The sequence below is a fragment of the Quercus lobata genome, chromosome 1 (genome assembly GCF_001633185.2).
Source record: "Quercus lobata isolate SW786 chromosome 1, ValleyOak3.0 Primary Assembly, whole genome shotgun sequence".
In the NCBI taxonomy this organism is placed as follows: domain Eukaryota; kingdom Viridiplantae; phylum Streptophyta; class Magnoliopsida; order Fagales; family Fagaceae; genus Quercus; species Quercus lobata.
This window is the reverse complement of record NC_044904.1, coordinates 23,908,942-23,936,075: the sequence shown is the minus strand read 5'-3', so window position 1 is coordinate 23,936,075 and position 27,134 is coordinate 23,908,942. Positions and strand designations below refer to the sequence as shown.

The 27,134-nt window shown below is 35.8% G+C and overlaps 1 protein-coding gene across 11 annotated transcripts; it reads left to right on the top strand.

Moving 5' to 3' along the window:
- The first annotated feature begins 9,764 nt into the window (after nt 1-9,764).
- Nucleotides 9,765-25,920, top strand: LOC115984129 (probable LRR receptor-like serine/threonine-protein kinase At1g06840). 11 transcript variants are annotated; one of them, XM_031107083.1, is made up of 21 exons: nt 9,765-9,779; nt 13,666-13,831; nt 14,321-14,471; nt 14,883-14,954; nt 15,116-15,187; nt 15,443-15,586; nt 15,668-15,739; nt 15,810-15,881; nt 16,100-16,174; nt 16,924-16,992; nt 17,163-17,231; nt 17,408-17,485; nt 17,690-17,776; nt 18,022-18,096; nt 18,291-18,796; nt 20,479-20,673; nt 21,126-21,409; nt 22,495-22,546; nt 22,780-23,030; nt 24,933-25,067; nt 25,466-25,920. In XM_031107083.1, the coding sequence occupies exons 2-21, from the start codon at nt 13,723-13,725 to the stop codon at nt 25,814-25,816; spliced, it is 2,919 nt and encodes a 972-aa protein (XP_030962943.1). In that variant the 5' UTR covers nt 9,765-9,779; nt 13,666-13,722; the 3' UTR covers nt 25,817-25,920. The 11 variants fall into 11 exon arrangements, with proteins under 11 accessions (XP_030962943.1, XP_030962936.1, XP_030962918.1 ...); XM_031107076.1 differs by lacking the exon at nt 9,765-9,779 and adding an exon at nt 9,793-9,810; XM_031107058.1 differs by lacking the exon at nt 9,765-9,779 and adding an exon at nt 9,896-9,916.
- Nucleotides 25,921-27,134: the final 1,214 nt, after the last annotated feature.

Here is a 27,134-nt window from a genome sequence, read left to right as displayed (position 1 = left end):
TCTTTTGGGTACCTTTTGGTTTAAACTTTTGACTTATGTTTTACTAATGTTTTTGGTATGTGGGTTTGTTTTCAAGTTGTTGTTACTGTTCTTGTTGGAAGTGATTGTCCACTAGGAGATCTGTATTTATGGTTTTTTTTTTAATCTTTTCTATTTTTCTCTGATTAATTTTGTGCTTAAAAATGCTTACTTTGTTAAATCCATAATTAAATGGTTTAAGTGTTTCTGTTAGTTCTCACCTCTTTGTTTTATTTTTTTGTTTTGTTATGGATCATATAAATTAATGGGCTTGTTTGGTTACTTTTGGTTTTAATAGTTGTGCAGTCTTATTTTAAGTCTACATTCGTCTGTGAATTCGTTCAAAGGAGAGAACGATAAAAAGAAAAAAAAAATCAGCCAAAGAATTTGTAAGGTTGAATTTAATCAACCATTTTATTTTCTTTATTCCGTGCCAAATTTCCTTGTATTTCAGCATTTAGTAACTCTGTATTTAGGTGGGTTTGATGTAAGGGTAGTGAGTGAGATAGAGTGTTGATTGCTCAAGAGTGTGCAAGAAAACAGAGACTCGCGGCTTGCTCTCGTGGGTAGCTCGCGGCTTCAAGCCGCCAAACGCAGCACACGTGCCAAGCGTGTCAGAAGGTGAACAGTCATGCTAGTTGGAACACTACAGGACAAAATAGGACAACTGGGCATACGGTTATCTCGTGACTGGGTCTCGCGACTTAGTCAAGTCGCGAGGCCAAACCGTGAGCCACCCCTGTTTTGTAAAACCTGACGTTTCACATTCCTCTCTCACTCCAGTATAAATACCCCTTATACCCACAAATGTTAGAGAGCTTCCAGAGAGAATTTTGAGAGAGAAACCCTAAAGAAAAACAAGATTGATTCACCCACAATCTATACATTAGAGTCTCTTCAAATTCCTCAACTCTCTTCTTCTCCATTGTTACATTCTTGAGAGGCATTTTACCAAACATTGTTCTTACCATATTCATCACTGTGAGAGGGCTGTTTGGATTTTTGGGAAGTAGTTAGGAAGGAATCAATCTACATTGGTTGATACTACGGTCTTGTAGCAGAATCCGGGAAGCTAGAAAAAAAAAAGGTTCGGTGCAACCTCGTTGGAGCAAGAAACTTGGAGGGTTTAGGTGCACTAGGTAGATTAGGCTTGGAGGGTCTATTGCTGTCCATGTATCCTAATTATATTTTCTAGTGGAATGTTTACCGCTTGGAGGGCGGCGGAGAGGTTTTACGCCAAGGGTTTCGGTTTCCTCTTTGATAACACATCGCGTGTTGTCTTTGTGTTTGCATCTTCCTTCCATTTCATCTTTGCCTTTTCATTATCTGCTGTGAGTTGCGATTTTAATTTGGCTTAGATAGTTTTTCCAATTCTATATTATAGTTTATGTTCATTTTCCACACACTAGTTGTTTGACATAATGCTTGAATTGGTTAAGTTGTAAATTGGGGGTCTAAACGTTCAAGGGTGTTTATACACATATTTGAACTTTCAATTGGTATCAGAGCGGGTACACTTCTAGTGGTTTCATTACCATTGTGTGATCCTTGACTCCCTTTTGAGATGGATCGGTCTCAATCCCTAAATGCACCTCTATATTTTGATGGTAGTAATTATGCTTTTTGGAAGGTTCGCATAAGAGCTTTTCTATGTTCTATTGATGAATCTGTTTGGGATGCTGTTGAGATAGGTTGGACCAGGCGTGAGGAAGCCAAATCCACATGGGATAAGGCAACACTTGCTGCATCTAATGCTAACAGTAAAGCACTCAATGCTATTTTCTGTGGTGTGTCTCCAGATGAATTTCACAGGATCTCTCACATTACCGTTGCTAAAGAAGCATGGGAGATATTGGAGACCACGTATGAAGGCACGAAGAAGGTAAAAGACACCAAACTGCAGATGCTAACCACTCAGTTTGAAGAGTTAAAAATGAGTGAGGATGAGTCCTTTGACTCTTTCTATAGCAAGCTGAATGAAGTAATTGTTAGCAAGTTCAATTTGGGAGAGAAAACGGAGGACTCTAAAATTGCAAGGAAGATCCTTCGATCTTTGCCGGAAAGTTTTCGTGCTAAAGTGATAGCGATTGAAGAGAGCAAGGACCTTGATGACATCAAAGTCTAGGAGCTGGTTGGTTCTCTTTAGACTTATGAGATGTCGCTGCCCAATCAACGGAAGAGTAAATCTCTTGCTTTTAAGACCATTAATGAGAAGGTGGAAGATCATGACTCATCGGGAGAAAATGTTGCATACCTCGTTAAAAATTTCAGAAAATTCTTGAAATTCAAAAATAATGGAAAATTTGGTGATAAAGGAAAATTCCAAAGTTCAGGAAGGGAGAAAAGGGAATTAAAAAAGAAAGATGGAAAAGAATCCCAACCTACACAAGGTGTCACTTGTTTCGAATGTAACGGGCATGGACACTTTAAGAAAGAATGTCCAAATTATTTGAAATCGAAAGGCAAAATGTATGCCACGACATTGAGTGACTCGGATTCATCCGACTCAGAATCTGAAGAAAGCTGTGATGGAGAGGGGAACTACTCAGTTTTTATGACTATTGCTCATGTTGAGTCTTCAGACGAGTTGAATTTGCTTGTACGAGACCTTGGAGAACATAGTGACGAAGAATCACTGGGAATTGTTGAAGAATCAGATGCTGAAGAAGATGATAACACAGCCAATCTTCAAGAGAATTATAACTCACTCCTGGAGAAGTCGGGTGAGTACACAAGGGTGGCCAAGGCAACTGTGAGAAAAATGAAGAGGGCAGAGGAGGATTATAAAAGTCTCCTAATCCGATATAGGGAGGCCAAATGTGAGATAGAAATACTGAATGGTAAGCTGTCAGAAGCTTACACAAAAGTGAGATTTCTTGAATAAGAGGTTGTGCAAGCAAATGCCAAAATTGAGAGGGTCACCACCAAGAAGCTAGATGATGTTATTTCATCTCAAAAGAGTTTTTCAGACAAATCCGGGTTGGGATATACCGGAGGAAGTAGCTCATCTGGAAATGTCACTAAAGAAGTGAAGTTTATAAAGGCCAAAGAATCAGCTGATGTTGGTCCTACTGCTGAGAAGCCCAAGATTGAGGAGAAGAGAAATGTGGGGAACGAATGGTTGTTGAATTCCCATAATCAATCTGTGGACAGGTCTGAATCTCGTACCAAGTCTCGTCCACGACCACAAAGAGGTCCTAGATCAACTTATGTGTGTCATCATTGCGGACTTCAAGGGCATACTCGACCAAATTGCCAAAAGCTGAGAGTAAAGAATAGTGCAACTCCTCAAAGGTCACGAGGACCTAGAAATGATAGAAGAAATTGGGCAGGTGAACAATCTAGAGATCAAAATGGTGATCCCGGAATGATGAACGTGATGAAGATGATTGGTGCATTCACCAACTGCTTGGAAAGTTTCTCACGAAGGTTTGAAAGCCCTAACTCTCGTACCCAATCCTATAAGGAAATCACCCCAAACGCAAGTGACGTGTGGGTGAAAAAGGGTACTCATGCATAAGCATTACAACATGTCCATGCATTAATACTTCCTATGCTTTGCGACGATATTTGTTTGTTTGCTTGTTGTTTTTGCTAATGGTTGTTTGCTTGTCTATTTGTGCATACTTTTGATTTTGTTTTTTGTTTTTGATCAATCTTTTTCTTCTTTTATGTCAAATATCCAAAAATCACATAAACATTAGAAAATCAAAAAGTTTGATTGACATTGTTGAGCTTTTGTCTCAAAACTTGTTTTGCCTTGTACTTTTGTGCTAATGGCTTTGTGCATTTTTTAGCATTACTTGTTTCTTTGCACTCATATCACTGTGGGAGAAATCTTGAAATCTATGTGATTGTTGTAAATAGATCTTCAAACTTGTCATGAATGATTAGTGAATGGTTATGATGATCTTGAGACATGCATAAACTTGTGTCTATATATCTTCCTACTCTTTATTTTTGTTGTTACTAAAAAGAGCTCATCAAATGTAAATCTCCAAATGAAAAGAGATATTGAGCTGCAAAAGCCTGTCGCACACTCTAGTATTCGACTAGGAAAAAGGGTAAGCGACCTAAAATTAAAGTGATTGTTTATTCAAAAAGTTAAAAGCTAGTTCATTAAAGTGAAATATCAAATATCACTCTCACAATGAGAGGTGATTGTCTCAAAAGATCAAAAAGATCAAATGTTATGATTGAAAGTGGAGTCAAATGTAAAGCTCCAAGATATGTTATCAAGTTTTGTGGAAGGTCATATATACATATTTCTATAATTGAGATGGATCACATGATCTAGTGCTAATTGTGTATGTCTTGGTTGAATTGATCATTGAAGTTTCACATTAGACTAAGGACTATTTCATTGTCGATATCCACACACAACACACAAGCTTATGTTCAATAAATGCCATATTCATTTGTGTTATTGTACTTGATGAAATGTGTTTTCACATGCTCAATCTTTGTTAATTCAAGCACAAAAAGATTTTTGAGTGTTTTAGGTGTTTTTGGAAAGTATTTTGTTTAAAAAATCTGAAAATTTCAAAAAATCCATTTTTGCCCTGTTTTGGCAACTCAGTCGCGGGTAAGTCAAGTCGCGAGTCTCAGTCGCGTCTTCGCGGGTCATTTTTGGCGACTTGTTTGCAAGTGGAAGGTCCAGTCGCGAGGGTTACTCAGAAATTTTCACGACTCAGCTTGCGACTCTCTCGCGGGTAGACCTTCCAGTCGCGAAAAACACTTAGAAAAATTTTTCAAACTTCTGTCTTTGAGTGTTTTGGCGGCTTGAACTGGCGACTTGGTGGCAACTCACTTCAGTTGCGAAAAACGCGTGTTTGGCAAAAACAGGGGCAGTTTTTAAATCTTTTTCAGTTTTTCCCTCGAACATTTGTGACTATTCATCTTCTTTCACAACTGTCTCCTTCCCAAACACTCCGGGTACCCATTTTCAAACTTCATTGGTGCTTCATTTCTTCTCAAAATCATCTAGAAAAGGTATGGGTCTTGTTTTCCTCATCTCATTTTCCCTGCTTCATGAATGTTTTTCTTGACATTTGGATTGATACTTTGTTCGAAACATTCCTCTCTTTGTTTGATGGGTATGGCTTGTTGTGTTTGTTGTTGATTTCATCCGTTTTCATATTGTTTGGTCACAATGTGCTATTTCTTTGTTCTGATATTTGCTTGTTATTGATTCTCAAACTCTTTTGTTAAATGGGTTTGGTATTTTTGTGACTTGCTCCTTTCTCTTGTTTGTGTTGTTGAAGTTGGCTTGTGGCTTTGCTTTACTGTGTTTTTATGATATCATATTGGGTGCTCTGATCCTTCATTTTGAAATTTTATCCATGTTCATATCTTATGTGGTCTGTTTTATGATATCCGTTCTTAATGTTCGAATGTTGTCTTTGTATGCATATCATGGTCATGGTAAATTGTCTCATTGACAGTTCTATTTGAATTTGTGTCTCTCTATGCTCTTTTGCACTATCACCATTTTGCTGCACCTGTCATATTGTGCACCTTAGTATTGATGGATGTTTGTTTAGGTCTGAACTGTCTTAAGTTTGTATTTATGTATTAAAATCTCTGGTTTTCACTTCTATTTGCATTGAATTATGTTGATATTTATCTTGTGTGGTACTGTTGTTGGTTCTTTGCTGTGGGCCTATTCTCTTGCAGATGTCTCGTCGATCTTCCAAGGGTAAAGACATTGTTGCTGACGATCCAGCAACATCAGTTGCTAAAAGGACTCGACTCTCATCACAGGCATCTCAAGACTCCAATGAGGAGAGGTTTAGAACCCCGCTTACCTCACACATTTACTCAAACATCTTTGACAAGTCAACTCCTATAGTGGAACGGGTGGTGGAGTTTAACACCTTAGGGACCACTTTTATCCCTCGAATCTTTGAGCCACGAGATTGGGCAAACTTGTTTGGGAACTTTGTCGATCCAATGGATGAACTGGTTAAGGAATGCTTCTCCAATGCAAGTGATCTTGGAGTTGAACTTATTTTCTGGGTCAGAGGAAAGGAATTTGGCGTTTCCCCAAACTCCATCGCCGAGGTTCTCGGCATCACTAGACCTCAGAATGTGGATCTAACTCCGTACGATGATCGAACTCCAGAGATTCAAGACATTCTACAGATCCTAGGATCTGATCATGAAGTATCCACAGCAGGCACATCCATCAGCACCGCAAAGTTTGCACCAAAGCTGACCACACTGAAGTTGATCATGTTCTCTAATCTCTATCCATTGTCTAACACTACATTCATAAATCTTGGGAGAGCTCAATTCCTTTGTGATCTTATTACAGGAGCACCCATTGATATTTGTGCTCACATCTTTCACACCATGAGGAAGACCGCAGTTCGAACTGCAGCTCGAGGAATTATTCCATTTTGCAGTCTCATCATGAAGCTCATTCTTCGTGAAGGCATTGTTCCTTCCACAGATGGAAAAATGTTGACCCGTTAGCGTCCTATTTTCATGTTCTCTCTTCAAGCTAGCAGAAGTCACTCCTCTAAAACTCCAAAGAGTGCACACATCTCTCCGGTTACTCCATCTGCCCCTGAGTCAGAGACACCTGCACATACCACACCTACTTCGCATGCTATTCTTGAAGTTCCACAAGCTAGTATTCCGCAAGCACAGACTGATCCTCATACTGATAGAGTGGGTAGTTTACTTGAACATATTCAGAAACGCATTGATGAGATTGTGACACTTCTCTACTCCACAAACAACCATGTTCAAATGCATCTCGAGACTATGGAGAATCAGCTAGACGCTATTCAACGGAAGTTTGACGACAGCCTTTAGCTATTCGTGCCAAAAAGGGGGAGAGCATTCAGTAAGGGGGAGAAAGTTCAAAGGGAAGTGTGCATAGTGATAGGGGGAGTACACACATACTTTTGACATACTTTTGTTTTAAGTCTTATCCTTTAAACTTATAGGTTTATGTTTTTAAGTGTTTAGGTTTGATACACTGTGGTTTTTGGTGTATTCTTGTTTCTAACTCATAACTTATAATCTTGGTTTAATCTTTTATATACATTGTTGATGTTATTCAGGATATATTGTGTTTTGTACCTGTTTGTACCCATGTGCTTATGTAAGCTTTTAGGGTTAATGTTTTTATGCATATTTTGTAGGTTTTATGGTTTGTATCTTGCTTATTGCAGCCTTTTATGCTATGTTGAAATCAGTACTATAATCTAAATGTCTTGCATTTTGTTTTAAGCACTGTCACTCTTGTGCCCTTGTAGGATTGTTCCTAGATGCATATACTTAGTGTATTATGCATTGGTTGAGTGTTGAGCATACAAGTATCTTGCTTTGTTCTTGTTAACTTGTATGTTCATGTGTTCATTCCAAGTGTGAATGAGCACTGTGATCACTACCTTATGGTGTTCACTTGGTTGATCAAGCCATGATTTGATTCTTCACTTCATCTTTGCTTGATCACCTTTAGCTTGTTTCATATGCATTTCATGCTTTTCTGCATACAATGATCGTGGTGTATTGTTGTGTTTCAGGAGTTTCATGATCTTATGTTTCAAGTGCTACACAGCTTCTGGAGTTAGGTGTGAGTGAGTTTTGTTCAACTATTCCCAACTCACATGTTAAGTCTAGAGTCTGTTTGAGGATTTTGTCACGAAATAGCCAAAGGGGGAGATTGTAAGGTTGAATTTAATCAACCATTTTATTGGCTTTATTCTGTGCCAAATTTGCTTGTATTTCAACATTTAGTAACCCTGTATTTAAGTGGGTTTGATGTAAGGGTAGTGAGTGAGATAGAGTGTTGATTGCTCAAGAGTGTGCAAGAAAACAGAGACTCGCGGCTTGCTCTCGCGGGTAGCTCGCGGCTTCAAGCCGCCAAACGCAGCACACGTGCCAAGCGTGCCAGAAGGTAAACAGTCATGCTAGCTGGAGCACTACAGGACAAAACAAGACAACTGGGCATACGGTTATCTCGCGACTGGGTCTCGCGACTTAGTCAAGTCGCGAGGCCAAGTCGCGAGCCACCCCAATGTAGCATTTACTTGTAAATGAATAAATTAGTGGTAAAGTTTATTATATACGGAAAGTGAATAACTTAATTTAAGTAGTTCATGAACAAGTTTGAGCTTTGATTAGTAAAATTATATATTACACTTTTGGATCTTAAAGTTTGGATTATTTTAATTTGTCTTTTATATTTCAAAATTTTCATTTTGGCCATTTATGTTTGATTCTATTTTCATATTGGACCTATTGTCCATTTCCATTAGTTATCATTCCATTCATAATATGTTTTTCTGCTTATATTAATGAAATTCATGTATTCCACAACATTTTAGTACTAATATTTCATGAAATAATTAAATATAGAGGGCACTAAACAAATTAGAAGAAAATGAAGTACGATTGAACATGTAATCTCGATTGATATTGAACTTGAACTTAACTTGTGTTTGAAATAAAATTAAATAGAAAATCTATATTTTAATTAATAGTCCCTTTCAATTGTGCTCGTTTACAATCCTAGAGCTAACTAAAGCCCTATATATATATTTATATGTATTTACACATTTACTATTTTTAGTTGATTTTTTATTTTTATGGTGCAAACACTTAAAAAAAAAAAAAAAAAAACTTTAAGTACTTTAATGACTGCACATTCCCCTCATTTTTACCTCATTAATATTAAAATTACTTTGTCAAAGGATAAACAAAATACCTCAAAGGCTCAAACCCATTTCATCTCAATAGGGCAGGGCACCTTGATCCAACTATATGCTACTCTGATGTGATCCATAATTACATTAAAACTAATCACTTGGAAAGTTCTAAAATAATAATAATAATAATAATAATCACTTACAAGTAGGGATGGCAAATGCGCTTCCCCTCACTTGGGCCACCCCTACCCCACTTTTCCTTGCACAAATTTTCCCCTTCTCGAAAAGATGATAGGTTAGATATTGGTTTTACTTGTCCTGTAACATCTTGTTGTGCCCCAAATATATACAAATAAATTTATTTATATTTAAATTATTTATATAGTTTAATAATTTTTATATATATCTTACTTATAATTTATTTATGAAAAAAGAAAAAAGAAATATTTTGACATACTTTTCAATTTCACACAAAAGTGATATAAAAACTTTGCTAAAATAGTTTATTAATAATTATCTTAAGAATAACCATTAGCATGATCTTCTATTTTTATTTTTTTTATATTATCATTATATATATTGTCTTTTTTTTTTTTTGTTGTTGGAGAGAATATATACTGTCTTGAATATAGTAAGAGTGGCCAACAAAAGTTGCTACGTATTTGCTTACAAGTTGGAAACATCAGAGTGATGAGAGCGCGTTTGACTCTATAGTTTAGTGTCCATCACCCACTCTCACGTTCGAAGAAGAATACGCTGTTACGGGGGTGTTTCCTTCCTCTCACCAGCTGGTGGGATCCACAGCTGTGTGAAAAGAGAGAAACGTACACAGGTGTAGATTCTCCTCACGTTTAGTCTCAGTATCAATATCAATCTCAATCTCTCAGTCTTGGTCTCTGAAAGTGATGGATGTGATCACCATAAACGAGACAACTATTGTCATAGCGACAGGTCACAAAGAGACAACTATTGTCAAAGTCTTTGTCTTACTTTTCAATCTTTCCTTTCTACGTTTCATATTTAATTACAGCGACTTATATCCACTTGCATCAATTTGATATTTTGTTTTTCAACTATTCAATCTTATTCATGTAACTGGTATGGATATATACCTCTCTTTCTCTATTGGGTAACCTTAATATGCACAATTTGGCTGCTTTGTTTCTTTTCAATCTTGAGTGAATCACTTATTTTGTTCCCTAATAATTGGAGATTTTTGCTGTACTTTACTCACTGTTGAGTTCTTTGATTATTCTTTTATTTACCTTACTTATTTTTGAATTTAATTACATGGGTTTGAAGATGAAAGAAGGCGCCAAGGTTTCCGAGCACTTGAACACTTTTAATGACATCCTTAGCCAACTTGAAAGCATTGGTGTAAAGATGGATGATGAGGATAAAGCGGTGACTTTGCTATGTACATTGCCGGATAGTTATGATAACTTGGTTACAACTTAAAGTTGTTTCAAGGTAGATAAACTTAGCTTGGATGATGATCTTGTTGTGACCCAAATGTATACAAATAAATTTATTTATATTTAAATTATTTATATAGTTTAATTTTATATATATATATATATATATATATCTTACTTATAATTTATTTATGAAAAAAGAAAAAAAAAATATTTTGACGATCTTTTCAATTTCACACCAAAGTGGTATAAAAACTTTGTTAAATGTTTTTTTTTGAGAGAGAGAATACATATTTTGTCCTTGATATAATAAGAGTGGCCAAAAAATTGAGTTGCAACCTATTTGCTTACAGATTTGGAAACATCAGAGTGACGAGAAGCGCATTTGACTCTACAATTTAGTGCCCATCACTACCTTGAAGGACAGGACCCACTCTCACGTTCAGTATCAATATCAATCTCAGTCTCTGAAAGTGATGGATGTGATCACCATCAACGACTGGTCACGAGGAGTTGTCAAAGTCTTTGTCTTATTTTTCAAACTTTCCTTTCTATGGTTCATATTTAATTACAGCAACTTATAATATCCACTTGCATCAATCTGATTTTTTTTTTCAACTATTCAATCTTATTCACGTAACTGGTATGGATATATACCTCTCTTTCTCTATTGGGTAACCTTAATATGCACAATTTTGCTGAAAATTTGGTTGCTTTGTTTCTTTTCAATCTTGAGTGAATCACTTATTTTGTTCCCAAATAGTTGGAGATTTTTGCTCTACTTTACTCACTGTTGCTGTGAGTAAGAATATAGAGATTGGTTTTACTTGTCTTGTAACATCTTGTTGTGCCCCAAATATATACAAATTAATTTATTTATATTTAATTTATTTATATAGTTTAATAAAATATATATATCTTACTTATAATTTATTTATGAAAAAAGAAAATAAAAATTAATATTTTGACATACTTTTCAATTTCACATAAAAATGGTATAAAAACTTTGTTAAAATAGTTTATTAATAATTATCTTAAGAATAACCATTAGAATGATATTCTATTTTTATTTTTTTTATATTATCATTATATATATATATATATATATATATATATTGTCTTCTTTTTTTTGTTGGAGAGAATATATATTGTGTCTTGAATATAATAAGAGTGGCCAACAAATTGAGTTGCAACATATTTGCTTACAAATTTGGCAACATCAGAGTGACGAGAGCACATTTCACTATGTCCTGTTTTAGGTTGCCAAAAGGTCTGATCAGAGAAATTGAGACCCTAATTAGAAAATTCTGGTGGGGTTATAGAGGGGACCAAAAGAAGATACATTGGATTAGTTGGGAAAAATTATGCCAACCCAAGAAGGAGGGTGGGATGGGGTTCAAAGAGTTAATCAAGTTCAATGATTCTATGCTTGCAAAACAGATTTGGAGACTCGGGAATAATGAGGGGTGTCTTTTCCATAGAGTGTTCAAGGCCAAGTTCTTTCCCAACTGTTCGGTCTTTGACTGTGAGGTTTCTACGAAGGGTTCATACACTTGGAAAAGCATTGTACAGGCTAGGCACGTTATGGATTTGGGCTCGGTTTGGAGAATAGGAGACGGGAAATCAGTTAAGATTAGGGGAGATAGGTGGCTCCCCCAAAATACAGCCCCAAAAATAGTGTCCCCAATCTCTGTCTTGCCTCCCGGGTCAATGGTTTGCGACCTCATTAATCAAGACGAGCATTAGTGAAAATCTGATTTGATCGCACGAGAATTTTTACCCCATGAAGCCAACATAATAAAAGGCATCCCCCTAAGTGACCGAAATATCCCAGATAAACAGGTGTGGCATGCCTCAACACATGGAGTCTATATAACTCGGTCTGCTTATAAGTTGCTGGCTTTGGCAGAGAGGAATAATATCCCAACATGCTCTACAAACAGAAGATCCAGTAAAATTTGGCAGGGCATTTGGAGTTTGCAGGTACCGTACAAGGTTCGTCACTTTATTTGGAGGGCAGCAAATGAAGCTCTTCCAACCTTGTACAATCTGCAGAGAAGGAGGGTGGTTCAAACCGCTTACTGCCAAAATTGTAAGGCTGCTTGTGAGGATACAGTACACGCATTATGGGGTTGTCACAGGTTGGTGGTGGTTTGGGAGAAGGATGTGGAGCTAATGAAGTGTTCAAGATTTAAGTGCTCTGTTTTTGCTGATTTGCTGGAGTTGTTCTTCTCTCTAAGGGACCGAATTGATGTAAATCTATTAAGCATAATTATGTGGTTAGTCTGGAATAGAAGAAACTCGGCTAGAGTTGGGGACTCAGTGGTGGAGCTCCATCACGTTCGGGCTAAGGCAGAGGTGTTCTTGCTGGACTTTCAATTGGCCCAGGGGCCTGTGCATCGGTTGCCAACTGCTTGCACTAGTGCAGTTAGGTGGAGGCCCCCCAACTCCCCACTCTTCAAAATTAATTTTGATGGAGCGCTCTTCAGTGATCTCCGGGCTGCTGGCTTAGGCGTGGTGATTCGTGACTCGCGCGGTCTGGTGGTGGGAGCATTGGCTGAACGCATCCCAATTCCAATGTCTGCTGCTACGGTGGAAGCTCTTACGTGTCGCCGTGCCCTTCACTTTGCAAAAGAGTTTGGTATTAGTGAGTTCGTTTGTGAAGGTGATGCGGAAGTTATCATTAGAGCATTACTGACTAAGGAGGTGGTTCATCCTGAATTTGGTCATGTGTTGCAGGACGCCCTTGTATTAGCAGATAGTTTTCGAGCTTGTAATTTTGCTCACATTAAACGTCTAGGTAACTCGGTTGCCCATTTTCTTGCTAGACATGCTAAGTTTGGCAATGAGCTACAGGTTTGGCGTGAGGCCATTCCTGAGGACATAGCTCCCCTTGTAACGAGGGACTCTTTGTAGTTCCGTGTTTTTTCCTTTTTTCTTTCTTAATATATTTTGACCTTCGGGTCGGGTTTCTCAAAAAAAAAGAAAAAAGAAAAGAAGTATACGCTATTACAGGTGTGTTTCCTTCCTCTCACAAGCTTGCGGGACCCACAGTTGTGAAAGGGGAGAAATGAACACCCGTATCAGGGTGTAGATTCTCCTCACGTTCAGTCTCAGTCTCAGCCTTGGTCCCTGAAAGTGATGGATGTAATTACCATCAACGAGACAACTATTGTCATAGCGACCAGTCACAAAGAGACAACTATTGTCAAAGTCTTTGTCTTATTTTTCAATCTTTCCTTTCTATGGTTCATATTTAATTACAGCAACTTATATCCACTTGCATCAATCTGATATTTTGTTTTTCAACTATTCAATCTTATTCATGTAACTGGTATAGATATATACCTCTCTTTCTCTATTGGGTAACCTTAATATGCACAATTTTGCTGTAAATTTGGCTGCTTTGTTTCTTTTCAATCTTGAGTGAATCACTTATTTTGTTCCCTAATAGTTGGAGATTTTTGCTGTACTTTACTCACTGTTGAGTTCTTTGATTATTCTTTTATTTACCTTTCTTATTTTTGAATTTAATTACATATGTTTTGATAGTTGTTTCTTATTATCAGGTGGGGTACTCTGATACTGCCAAAATTTTGAGTTCTGGGGTTCCATGCATTAGTGGGATGTATCTGCAGTCAAGAGTTTGGACGTATGGATTATTTATGGTTGCATGCATGTGTTGTTCTTCACTACTTATTGGAGCTTCAAATCCGGTTACCAACCCCGAAGAAGGTCATTTTGCTTTAGTTTGCTGTTCTTTTGCATTTCATGATTCACAAGCTTCTTTTGCAATTAAGTTCTTTTGCATTGCGCTTGTGCTTTCTGAAAATTTATTCTTGAACTCTCTAAAAAGTCATTTTATTAAAGACACTACAATATGCATGAAAAGCACAGAATAGTTAGAAAGTACAAAAAGTGGAAAGAAAAAAACAGAAAGCTAATTACAAAAAAGAAGAGAGCTAATGAACAAAGGGATGGAGTCACAAGATGCAAGTCCCCAAGTAATTTTTTATTGTAACTTCACATATCAAATATTCGCTTCCCGAAGCTGGGAGTGGTTATTGTTGCATATAGTTGAGCACTTGAGCTGTAGTGGTTATTTGATTCATTGATTGTCTGTGCTCAAAACTTGAGGCTACTCCCTGATACTAGAATTATAGAAACACAAGGATCAGCAAAGATGTTGATGAAACAGGAATTAACTTTTGTCTTAATTTGCAGTGAAGGCTTTGTGGGCCATCAGGAGCAGTTTGATAGATCCTTGTGGGAATTTGAGTGATTGGGATCAAGGAGACCCATGTACATCAAATTGGACAGGGGTTTTTTGCTACAATACAACATTAGACGATGGACATCTACATGTTCAACGATTGTATGAATTTAACCTTTCCTAATTTTTATTTCTATCAGAGAGCATTATTGACATGAATAATGTTGCATATTTTAGAACACTTTTTTCTTACTTTGTTTCTTTTGTCCCCCTATTATCCGCGTATTTCCCAATGATTGCTAGCATCTCCTAATGGGTTTAAAATTTATCTTCATGATCTTTTCATTTGTTAAAGAAATTAACAAATATTGATATATTATAATTTATTGGCTACAAACACATTGTTATCTAATGCCTAGCATTATCTTAGCTTTAGACGCTAGTCACAGGTGCACATATAAGGCTATCAAGCTTTGATTCGATGAAACTTGGCTATTAATTGCATGTAGGCTTTTCTTATGAAGACTTAGCAATGGGGTTTTAATGATATTGTTTTGGGCTACTTCTCTGCAGGCTACTACTACGTATGAATTTGTCAGGAAATTTATCACCACAGCTTGGTCGCTTATCAAAGTTGAAAATATTGTAAGGCAAAGGATATCTGAAAGATGATTTTTTGTGATACAAATATTGTTATCTGAATCACAGTTTACAGAGACCTCTTTCACTCAATACTCTGGAATCCCATGGTAGCATTGGATTTACTTATGTTCCTGATATATTTTTCTCTATCTACTCTATTTAAGGGGTTTTATGTGGAACAACATCACTGGGAGTATACCAAAGGAGATAGGCAATATTACCTCTTTGGAACTCTTGTAAGTTGAGCAGCTTCTATGTTGAATTAGTTAGATAATAGATATTGTTATTAGATGATTGATTATATGTTTATACTGTTATGAAATGCTGATATGCTACTATTTCATGTATTTAAATTCGTTGAGTTTTAAATAATATAGGAGATAATCCTTATGTCTTATTTACTTTCTATGTCAGCATATTTCTGAATATTTGATGTAAATTTGCTTTGTCTCTAATTCTATATGTCTATATGTGGTATTTTGTTTTTCTAGGCTTCTGAATGGAAACCAATTAACAGGTCCCTTACCAGAAGAGCTTGGTTATCTTCCAAACATGGATAGAATACAAATTGACCAAAACCAAATATCGGGGCCACTACCTAAATCATTTGCAAACTTGAATAAAACGAAGCACTTGTGAGTGTGCTCCTGATGCTGTACTGTCTAAAATCATTTCTACAATGACTAACCCTTTTACTTATCTTTTTTAATGAGCAGTCACATGAACAACAATTCGATCAGTGGGCAAATCCCGCCTGAGTTATCCAGATTACCAAGTCTTGTTCACTTGTAAGTATTTGGTCATATTCTTAAATTTCATGAGTCATCTGTGAGATGAGTGACCATCTTCAACTTGCAGGCTTCTCGATAATAATAACTTATCAGGGTATCTTCCAGAAGAGTTCTTCAAACTGCCAAAATTACAGATACTGTATGGTTTCTACTTTCCTAGAACATAAATATATTTATGTTTATACATAGACGTCTTTACATGTAAAATTTATGGTTTTTTATTTTTATTTTTTATAATTTTATAATTTTCATCTTTAACATGGCTATAATTTTCTGGACTTTCCTTTTTCTAATGTAATATTACTCAAGCAATCTTTTTTCAAGTTTCTTAGTACTTTCATTTTCTTCATTTTGCAGTCAATTGGACAACAATAACTTCAATGGGACTAGAATTCCTGCTAATTATAGCAAAATGCCTAAATTGCTGAAGTTGTAAGTTCATATTATTATTGTATGTTTGTAACTAGGTTCCAAAAGTAAAGATAGAGCATGGTTCTAGCCTTGTAATGTAAGGCTGAATTCTTTTTTTTTTTTGGGCTCAATGATTAAATAAGCTATTCCGCCCGCCCCCCCTAAAATGAAAACCTGAAATAAAGAGGAAAATACTAGGAAAATAAGAAGTAATATAAGATATAGTGGTTTAAATTTTGTTGGGAAAATGCATAAATTATACCAACATTGTTTGAAAGCAAATACTTTTTTAATTGGTAAGTGACACTAACACATGCACTCACTCAGTCTTGAATCCATGACCTCACCTTCCATCCCATTTATTATGAGAGAAGGAAGTGCTAGTTGAGCTATAGATCATTGGGAATTGAAAAGGAATACAAGTGGGAAGTTACTCAACGTAGAAGAGTCGTCGGTTTTAATTAAAGTAAGGTGCCATGAGGCATTTAATTGCGTTTTTCTAAGATTTCAAGGCTACTGGTACACTGAACAAGTCAGGATTTCCTTGATTAATCCTTTACCATTTGATGTTCCATATTATTTTTATGTAGTCTGCTCAAGTTTTAAAGAACCTAGATTATCTTAATCAGTCATCACAATCCTTTCATGCTCTTAAAAGGTTTATACACTTACAAGTTACAAGATGGCAATCAAAGAGTATACACATTCACATGCTACTTGATATTTCATGGCAAGATTGATACTATTTGTGTTTTGGTTGGATTTTCTAGGAGCCTTAGGAACTGCAGTCTACGAGGACCAATTCCTGATTTTAGCCAAATACGAAGCCTCCTTTATCTGTAAGTTATTTTATTATTTTTTTCCCCTTTGTAGAATCATTTTATGATGACCAAGTATATTTTTAAATCAGAAAAAATAAATGCACTTGGCTGAATAAAATTTTCTCTTTTCTTTGTCAAAACTACTCCATGAGCTACTTTCTTTATGTTTTACTTTATATAAATTTCAGAGACCTCAGTTCAAATCAGCTAAATGGAACCATACCTCCAGATAGGTTTTCTAAAAATATCACGACTATGTAAGATTCTCCATCTTCTGAATGAGATGTCATCATTTTTTTTTTTTTTTTTTGCATTTGAATTTAATATCCATATATTGCAAAATATATACAGACATGACTATCAATTTTTAAAGATAATTTATACCAGAAATTCCCTTGACTTATGTTATCAATTGTTTGAGCAATATGCTTAGCTTGTTATCCCACAACCATCTTACTGGAGCAATTCCCTCCAACTTTTCGGTTTCGTTTCTTCCTGATCTTCAAAGGCTGTGAGTAGTCTCCCTTTCTTTTCCTTCCTTTTGTGTTTACTTCTATAATTCAATGTTATTGTAAATTATTCTGTATAAATCTAAATTTGGGATTCCATTTATCTCAACCATTAAATTTTAAATTTATTAGTTAATTTCTATAAATAAATTAAATTGTTAATAAAATAATTGGATTTTTATTTGGTAAATTATTCCCCATTTCAGGTCAATTGCAAACAATTTTTTGAACGGCTCTGTTCCATCCTTCATTTGGCAAAATAGGACTTTGAATGGAACGGGGAAACTTACTGTGTAAGAATTGAGCAACAATGTTGCTATCCCTTGGTTAAAGTGACATCATCTTTTGGCATGCGTGTGTGTGTGTCCGTTCATGCTCTCAAGCATCTTTTTCTTTTAATGGTGAAAAATCAATTGATGCCTTATTTTGAGTACAGAATTTTGTAAAATTAAAAGGTATAATCTTCTGGGTTAACTTTATTAATTTACTCTCAAACTAGACTTTCTAAGCTATTGCTTTTGGTTCTTTGTTTTTGCAGGGAGTTGCAGTATAATAAACTTTCAAATATAACATTTACAAGCAACTCTAATATACCTCCAAATGTCACTGTCGGGTTTGCTTCTATGCCTCCTTCCAAATTTTCAGTTTCTAATTAGCTTCATATAGAACGTCTTTTGTAATGAAATGCATCTTCAAAATGTGAATACTTGATTTAGAGATTTTGGATGTGATCTTTTTAATTTTAGTTTTGCAAGGTGTAACACACATAGCATATTGATGTGATGAAGTCTCATTTTTAACTGTCAGCCTTAAAGGGAATCCTTTATGCTGGAACTCCAACCTATCCCGGTTTTGTGAATCTGAAACAGAGAATAAAAATTACAGTCAGAATTCAACAAACACCACTTCTGTTTGTCCAGCTCAAGCATGCCCACCCCCTTACGAATATTCCCCTACATCTCCAATAGCTTGTTTCTGTGCTCTTCCTTTGTTTGTTGGATATCGGTTGAAAAGTCCTGGATTCTCAGATTTTCGTCCGTATAGATGTGAATTTGAGGTGTTCCTGACTTCTCGTCTTGAGTTGTCTCTTTATCAGCTGTTCATTGATTCATTTACATGGGAAGAAGGGCCTCGACTGGGAATGCATTTGAAGTTTTTTCCTGTATATAATGCTGAAAGCAACACACACGTCTTCAATAGGAGTGAAATTCAGCGAATCTTTGATATATTCACATCATGGAAAATTCATAATCCTAACATGTTTGGACCTTATGAAATTATCAGCTTCTCTCTACTGGGCTTCCATAAAGATGGTTTGTCTCAAAACCCTTATCTGATATATTTTTGCGATAAAGCTTTCTTGATGTGGGAACTAATGCTTATTTAGCAGTTGAAGAATGTAGAACTTTCTTCTCTAATTCATTTGATGTATACAATGAAGTCCTCTATACTTAAAAGACAATATTAGGCTCATGGCATTATTCTCTGTTATTATTGTGTTCATATTCTGAGTTACATGTTACATGTCTGTGGGTGGCACATTTAAGTGGAGAGAACCTTTTTTTTTCCTGCCAACAACGTTGAAGAAAGGCTTCATCTACGCAATTTAATGCTTTCACCATGGCAATGCTATGTTCAGCAGTATGAACAGATACAGTTGTACCGCTGTGATCCAGCACATAAGTGAATAACTGCAATGCTAAGTTCAAGTTGATTTTTAATGTTCTGGAAAATTAAGTTGTGTTTTATATTGATCAAGAAGGCAGCTTCAAATTCACACCCTCTCACTTATGACTTGACCCCAAGGATAGATGAACTATGTCTTAGTCACATCTTCCCTTCTTTCATGTATTAATATATGAGATTGAAAGCTCGAAAATGTGTTAAAAACACAAGAGTTGTTTAGACCCCCAAATTAAAGTTACGGTTCGATAGATTTTATACTAACTTAATTCTAAATGCAGAATAGTGTAAATGCAAGCGGAGAAACAAACAAGTTACTCTAACACATATTTATATAATCACAGCAGTAAAATGAAATGTAAGAGAGTAGGGAAGAAGAATGCAAACACAGATAACATGTCGATGTGTTATCGAAGAGGAAACCGAAGAACTCGACGAAAAATCTCTCCGCTGCCTTCCAAGCGGTAATCAATCCACTAGACAATCAGTTGGGATACATGGGTTAGTAAGAGACCCTCCAAGCCTAATCTACCCGCTGTACCTAAGCCCTCCAAACTCCTACTCCAACAAGGCTTCTCGGAATTGTGTCTTGTCTAGCTCTCCAGATCCTGCAACAAGCTCCATGTTGCACCTGCCATTCTTGACTTCTTCCAATGCTTCCCAACTGCACCAAACTATCACTTGACACTCTAAAAGGGTGTGGTAAGTGTTTGGGCTATCAACTTCTCAATGATATGGAAATTGAGAGGTAGGAATTGAGGAAAATCCACAAGCAATTGTGTAGAGAATTGTGGGTATAACAATCTCTAACTTTCAAGGTGTTTGGCTAGGGTTTTCTCTCAGAAGCACTATTTAAGATTTGTGGGTAATGTGGGTATAAATAGTGTAGGCACAGAAAGTGTGTATTAGAATTGACAATCTGGTAAAACAGAATGTCTCGCGGGTGTCTCGTGAGAAGGCCTTACCCGCAAGATACTCGCGAGACACAGCTGTCTCCATCCTGTCCTGACTCTTCGCATTCCAGCATGTGCAAGTCACATGAGTCACTTTGTGTGATGCTTAGTCGCGAGATACCCATGAAAACTCTTCAGTCTTCAATTGCTTGAGTCTTCACACTCTCTCTATCATACAACCCTTAAAATCAAATCCCACAATAAATACAGGATACAAAAGATTGAATAGAATTACAATCAAATTTGGCACGGAATTAAAGTCAACAAAACACATAGTTGTAAATCACAACTTTACAGAAATGAATATTGTTGCGTGGTTTTGATTTTGTTTGTGCTCATTGTTCTCACCAATGTCACAGATGGTGCCAACTCTCCAAGTTCTGGTTTAAGCAAAGGCACACTGGCTGGCCTAGTACTGGGGACTATTGCAGTTGCAGTTACATTGTCTGCAGTTGTTACTCTATTGATAATGAGAAGGCGTGTGGAGAAGTACCATTCACTTTCGAGAAGACGTCGTTGTGAGTATCTTATGTTTGTGAAGTTAAGGTTTTCAGGTATATTTGTCGTGATTTTTTACTTTGCATTCTACATCCTGATTAGGCCTGTCAATTGGGCCAGGCTGATACTAGTCCAATTATAAAGGCCTCAGCCTGCTTGGTCAATATCTTAGCCGTATCTTAGCTAAGCTAATGCTATAGAGCAAACTTCAGCCAAGTTTGGACTGGCCTGTTATTGGAAGCATCATTTAAAGATGAATAAAAAATACCATAAGACCTGGTTGCATACTGGCTCAAACCATATCTAAGTTGAAGAAAAAACAGTCAACAACAATTTTAACAATGTTGTTGACTTGTAAGTGTGTATGTGCTTATAAGTATAAATAAAACGCTCTGATAATCAGTGCATAATTTTATCAGGTATTTTATAACAAATGGCACTGCATCTTTTTGTGCATCGCCTATCACTATGTTTTTATTTTAACATTGGACCTATATTTAATATGCAGCATCTACGACCTCCATAAAAATTGATGATGTGAAGGATTTCACTTATAGAGAAATGGCCGTGGCTACAAACAGCTTTGACAAGTCCACTCAGGTTGGCGAAGGAGGGTATGGTAAAGTTTATAAAGGAGTTCTAGTTGATGGGACAGTTGTGGCCATAAAACGTGCACGAGAGGGATCCTTGCAGGGTGAAAAGGAGTTCTTGACAGAGATAGAATTTATGTCAAGGTTACATCATCGAAACCTTGTGTCTTTGATTGGATATTGTGATGAAGAAGGTGAACAGGTACTTTTTCTCATCTTGATTATATATACACACATAGGGTTAATATCAAATTACACCTTGTGTATTTTTAAGTAATATTACCACCTAAGAATTTTTTATTGAATGAATATTTTGGAAATCCTATCATTAGATTATATGTTCTCTATATTCTTAACACACACGTTAAATTTTTTGTGAATTTGGATGTTGTTTACCATTTGATCCATAAACTAATCTTTAATAAATAATTTAAAAATACAAAAACTTGAGATTTAAATATTTATAGATGAGAGACCTATTGATCTTAAATCATCTTGAAATTTTGCAATTACAAAGAGTGTAAAAAGAAAACCTAATCCAATAGTGGACTGATCAAAATTTGCATACTATAAAAAAAATATTCAATACTGTAACATTGTTTATAGTTACACTATGTGTAAATTAAACCCAACCCTATATATATAATCAATAAAAGATTGGATTATCCATCAATCTCATTATTGGACACAAAAGGAGATGATTCACATCAACTTAGGAATTTGATGCAAATAAATTAAATGAAAATGAAAGCTGTAAGAGTTTAATAATAAAATTTTTAAAAAGAAAGAAATATGTAAAACCGTGTATGTAGTTGATTTGAACAGTTGCTAAGAGCCATATACCTCAATTGACACCTCTTTGTGTTCTCAATAGAAACATTTAGGTTTCAAATCCCCCCTCCCCCATTGTATCTATCAAATTATCAACAACGGTATATAGCTTCTTTGAATAGTTGCAAACAATGGAAGAAGTCAAATTCAATCTAGAGATATTACAGATAAGATTCTGCCAAATTTGTTGCTTAATAATGTAGAAGCATATATAGAGTTCTTCATAAATAAAGGATTATTTAGGCTTTAGGAAATGCATTAAAACTTACATATCTCCATTCTCAATGAAATTGAGACTATAGTTTTTCATATATTTCTTCATGAGCAGTGTTTCTTCTCCTGCAAAATTGTGTGGCTTTATCACCTAGGGACTAGATTTTCTTGCTCTCTATTGCTTAATTTGTTTTGAAATTTTTTTTTGGGAGGAGATTTATGTATGTATTGTTTTGCATGCAGATGTTGGTCTATGAGTTTATGTCAAATGGTACTCTAAGGGATCACCTTTCTGGTACACCTTATATTCATTCTTTAAGCTTTCCTTTTATTGATCTCACTATAGGATTTTCTGGTGTTCCTCATTGAGTATGAATGCAAGTAAAATTGCAATTTATTACTTGCAACAGTTCACTCCCCCCCCCCCCACAGTTTACTGTCCATTTTGTAGTTAAACGTAACTATTTTACCATTCAAATTCTACTTCCCATTCTAATGAGCTTATTAGGGGTCATGTGTGCCATACAGCTAAGTGTAATGAACCTCTGAGTTTTGCTATGAGATTGAGAATTGCCCTGGGATCGGCTAAGGGCATTCTCTACCTACATACTGAAGCCAATCCTCCAATATTTCACCGAGATATCAAGGCCAGCAACATATTATTGGACTCTAAGTATATGGCAAAAGTTGCTGATTTTGGACTTTCGCGACTTGCACCACTTCCGGATATTGAAGGGATAGTGCCTGCTCATGTATCCACAGTTGTGAAGGGAACACCGGTAAGTCTCTCTCTCTCTTTTTTTTTTATTTTTTTTATTTTTTTTTTATTATAGAAAAAAGGTGACTAGTAAGACGTTTATAGTTGATGTTCAACAATAGAATTATGAACTTCATGTGTCTAGGTTGATGAGTGAATTCTTCCTCCTTGTATCACTGATTTTGTTATTAGTGTTCTTCAGCTATAGCACCAAGTGCCGCATGTTAAGTGCATATAAGTTTTATATGTTTCAACATTTGATTCAGTCTAGCCTGGGATCCTGACCCTTGGAAAAACAATAAAAATTAATAGATAATGGTGTTGCCCATTTCCATTTTTGTTTAAGGGTTAATTGCAAAAAAAACCACCCTAACTATGGGGTACTTGCATACCACAAAGTTTGAAAATTTGCAATTAACATTTTTTTTTTTTTGAGATGGTTACAATATGCTACTAACCTTGCAGTTTGAACCCTTTTCCCCTAGACAAAGAGTACTTTGTGTATGAGGAGATGCCAATTAAAGTACATGGCTCTTGGCATTGCAATCAACATTCTAATTGAAACAATTGTGCCAATTTGCATCTTGTGATCCAAATGAGGGTTAAAGTTAATGGTCATGTGATTTGCATATGACCCCTAAAGTGTAAAAAGATGGATCAACCCTTTTTAGTAACTAAATTACTAAAATATCATTACTAACTTCACACTTGTTTGAGAAAGATAAAAATAAGGGAAAGGAAAGATAAAGCAGGAAAAACCCTAAGCTTCACCACCTAGAATATGCCTGAAAACCTTAGTCATCACCACCTAAGAGTGCCTGGAATCACCACCAAGTAAGAGAAACATTCTCTAATTAGAAAATTCTTATTCAAATTGTACTACTTTCACAATTACAAGAGCCGCTATTTTAATAGTTGGTGTGGACACCAGAATTTTTTTTTTTTTTTATAAGTTATTTGAGACACCAGATTTCGGACTTTTATTTGAATTTTGAATTAGTTTGGGCTTTATTGTGGTGGAGAATTTTATGGGATTTAATTGTGGGATTAGAACTTTCCATATTGATGTAATCCTAGAAGCACTTTCCCTCTTTTCTTTCTCCACTAACCCTAGGATCAAAATCACTTTCCCTCTTCCCCACCAACTCCAACCTCCAATCTGCTACCTTATGGCAAGGCTACTTCCATGGCACCACTTCCTCCAACATCTAAGTACACACCTACCTCTCCATCAAACTCATGTCCTCCCCCCCCCCCTCTCTCTCTCTCTCTCCTAATAGGCATCTTTTGGGACCATATAATCTTTTCCATACTTCGTCTTCTTGCCATTGTAGTACTCAACGACATAGCCAATGCCTTTTCACTCTGCTTTCCCAGTGTTAACTCTATCCATTTGTTTTGCTATGTGTACCACTCGCTTGTTGCATCCACATACCTTGATTTGCCAACCCAATTGAACTCTAAGTTCACCTAGTCAAGCACATGAGAGTTTTTGAGTTTGAGATGTGTAAGTCACATGGACATTAAATTTGATCTTATTTGGATCGTGAAGCTGCAGATTGGCACAATTGTTTTGATTAGGGTGTTGACTGCAAGTTTTTGTTGGGGTGAAAACTGTGTATCCCCATATATATATATATATATATATATATTGATAAGTAAGTTACACATATACCCGATGGGTCTTGATCCACAACCTTAGCCTCCATCCCTAATGGGAGAAGGAAGTGTCAATTGAGCATAGTTTGGTGGTTTTTTTTTTTGCAATTAACCATTTGTTTAAATAATAAATTTATAAAACAATTTTTAAAATTAAATAAATAAATGTAACTCAAACTAGATGAAATAGACTTAATGGTATGTTGTTGGAGATATAATTGATGCCTATTTCTATATTCTCTTATTCTCTGTATAAAATTTGCAGGGTTACCTAGATCCGGAGTATATGTTAACTCGTAAATTAACAGACAAGAGTGATGTTTATAGTCTTGGTGTTGTATTTCTTGAGCTCTTGACTGGGATGCAGCCAATCTCACGTGGCAAAAACATTGTTAGAGAGGTAAAACCTTAGACCTGTTTGCCTTGGATTTCATAGGGGGTTAATGTTACATCAACCGCTTGTGTATGAAATGGAAATTGTTCTTTTGTAATTATAGGTGCAGGGTAAAGTTGACAACTTTCGGTTATTCTCTCTCTCTCTCTTCTTTTCCTCCTACCATATGTCATTTTATTCTAGATGTAAAGACGAGAGATATCCTAATTTACATGTTTCAATTTTAACTTCAATAAAAAATTGAAATCCTTTTAAAATTTTGGCCTTATGCGAAACATTCCTTGTATAACATTTATGATCATTTTGGCATAATGTTCATATTATTTGATCCTTTAGATACAGTGGCTAAATTTGTGTAATAAATTGGTTTCTTATAATTTTTCTATGGTTTCTATCTATTTCAGGTTAATGTTGCATGTAAATCTGGTATGATCTTTTCAATCATTGATGAGAAAATGGGATCTTATCCTCCTAAATGTGTGGTGAAATTTTTGAATTTGGCTCTCAAGTGTTGCGAAGATGAGACAGATGCTAGACCTTCAATGGTAGAGGTGGTTCGTGAACTTGAAAGTATATGGCATATGATGCCTGATTCTGACATTGTATTAGCAAATCCATTGGACACTAATGCTGAAAAGGTAGTGAGTACACCATCATCATCCTCTACGGTGAAGGATCCTTATCCTTACGTGTCATCTGAGATATCTAACACTAAACTTGTTAGTGGAGCCGTTCCATCCATCACCCCTAGATAGAAAACATTTCAAAAATTAGGTTGTATCGAAACCTGAGATGCTATTATCTTGAAACTTGAAAATTTGAATTGGGAAATGATATTTACAATCATCTTGGTTGTAGATGTGTAAAGACTCTCACTCTTTGATCTTCAATACAATTATTATTATTATTTTGTAAACTAATTAGTTAGCAGTTTATAATAATGTCAAGATAAGAATCTGATGTTGTTCAATAAACGGACTTGTTGATAGTGACATTTTGAAACAGGATTGATATTAAACATAATCGGTTACGTAGTATTATGTTCTCTTATTTGAAACAATCATCTGAGGAAATATTGAGTGGTCTTGAAGCTTCAAAAAATAATAATAATGATTAAAAAAAATTGAATCCCTTCCATGAAAACTTGCTTCTTATACATTGATTGATCAAGATGGCATCCAATAAACATTAACAATTCAAAGAACTTAAAGATATTTATGGTCCGTTTGGATTAAGGAGGAGGGAGGGAGAGTAGAGTAGAGTAGAGTAGATTTAATACAAAATTAGCTTATTTTTAGCCAATTCTACTCTACTCCCCCTCCTTTCTCCCTCTATCCAAATAGGCCATTGGTTTTCCTATCACTTTGACATTAAATAAATTAAAACAAAAAAGAAAGAAGAAGAAGAAGAAGAAGAAGAAGAAAAGAGAGGTAAAAGATACTTGATCAATTGGTCTTGTTAGTTGGTGGTCAGTTAGTATTGAATCGCTACGGATCCTAGGAGGCCATCCAATACAAGATTGGACCCAATTCTAACAATTGGCTGGTCAGATTCAGATTGATAAGGTCCATTTAAGCCTGGGCTTATGGAGGACCTTTGGAACAAACCAAAAATGGGGCAAATTGAGTGCAGGACTTGGGCTCCTCTTTTTCAAATAGATAGTTTTTTTTTTTTTTTGGGATCATAACTTTTAATTTTAAATTTTAGTACCAACCTACAGTTGAACCTTTACCCCAATACCCAATTGGACTTGTTTTGTAGTGACAATCTCTCCCTTTTCAATGCACGGCTCCCAGTACGTGACTAACCAATTCGATGCACAGATCCCAATACGTGGCTTACTCACCAACTTGAGAAAGATGTTGGCTGCAAAATTCTTTAATTCATCAACACAATGAAGATCACGAAACTCCTTGGTTACAAAACCCTATGGTGTACAAACACAGTAGCTTCTTGAATAGAAAGATGAACTAGGGCATATGTCTCTAGTTCACAATATGCTTGTGAAAAACTTTTGCACTGAGTTGAATTAGTTGTGACGGCCCTTTAAAACAATCCTTATATATGTTTAGG

Excerpts from the sequence above, each read along its gene's own strand:
- LOC115984129 (XM_031107083.1), top strand. The coding sequence starts at position 13,723 with ATGTATCTGCAGTCAAGAGTTTGGACGTATGGATTATTTATGGTTGCA. Across the intron at positions 20,674-21,125 it reads TGTGAAGTTAAGGTTTTCAG|CATCTACGACCTCCATAAAA; the intron begins GTATATTTGTCG and ends TTTAATATGCAG. Across the intron at positions 23,031-24,932 it reads CAGTTGTGAAGGGAACACCG|GGTTACCTAGATCCGGAGTA; the intron begins GTAAGTCTCTCT and ends TAAAATTTGCAG.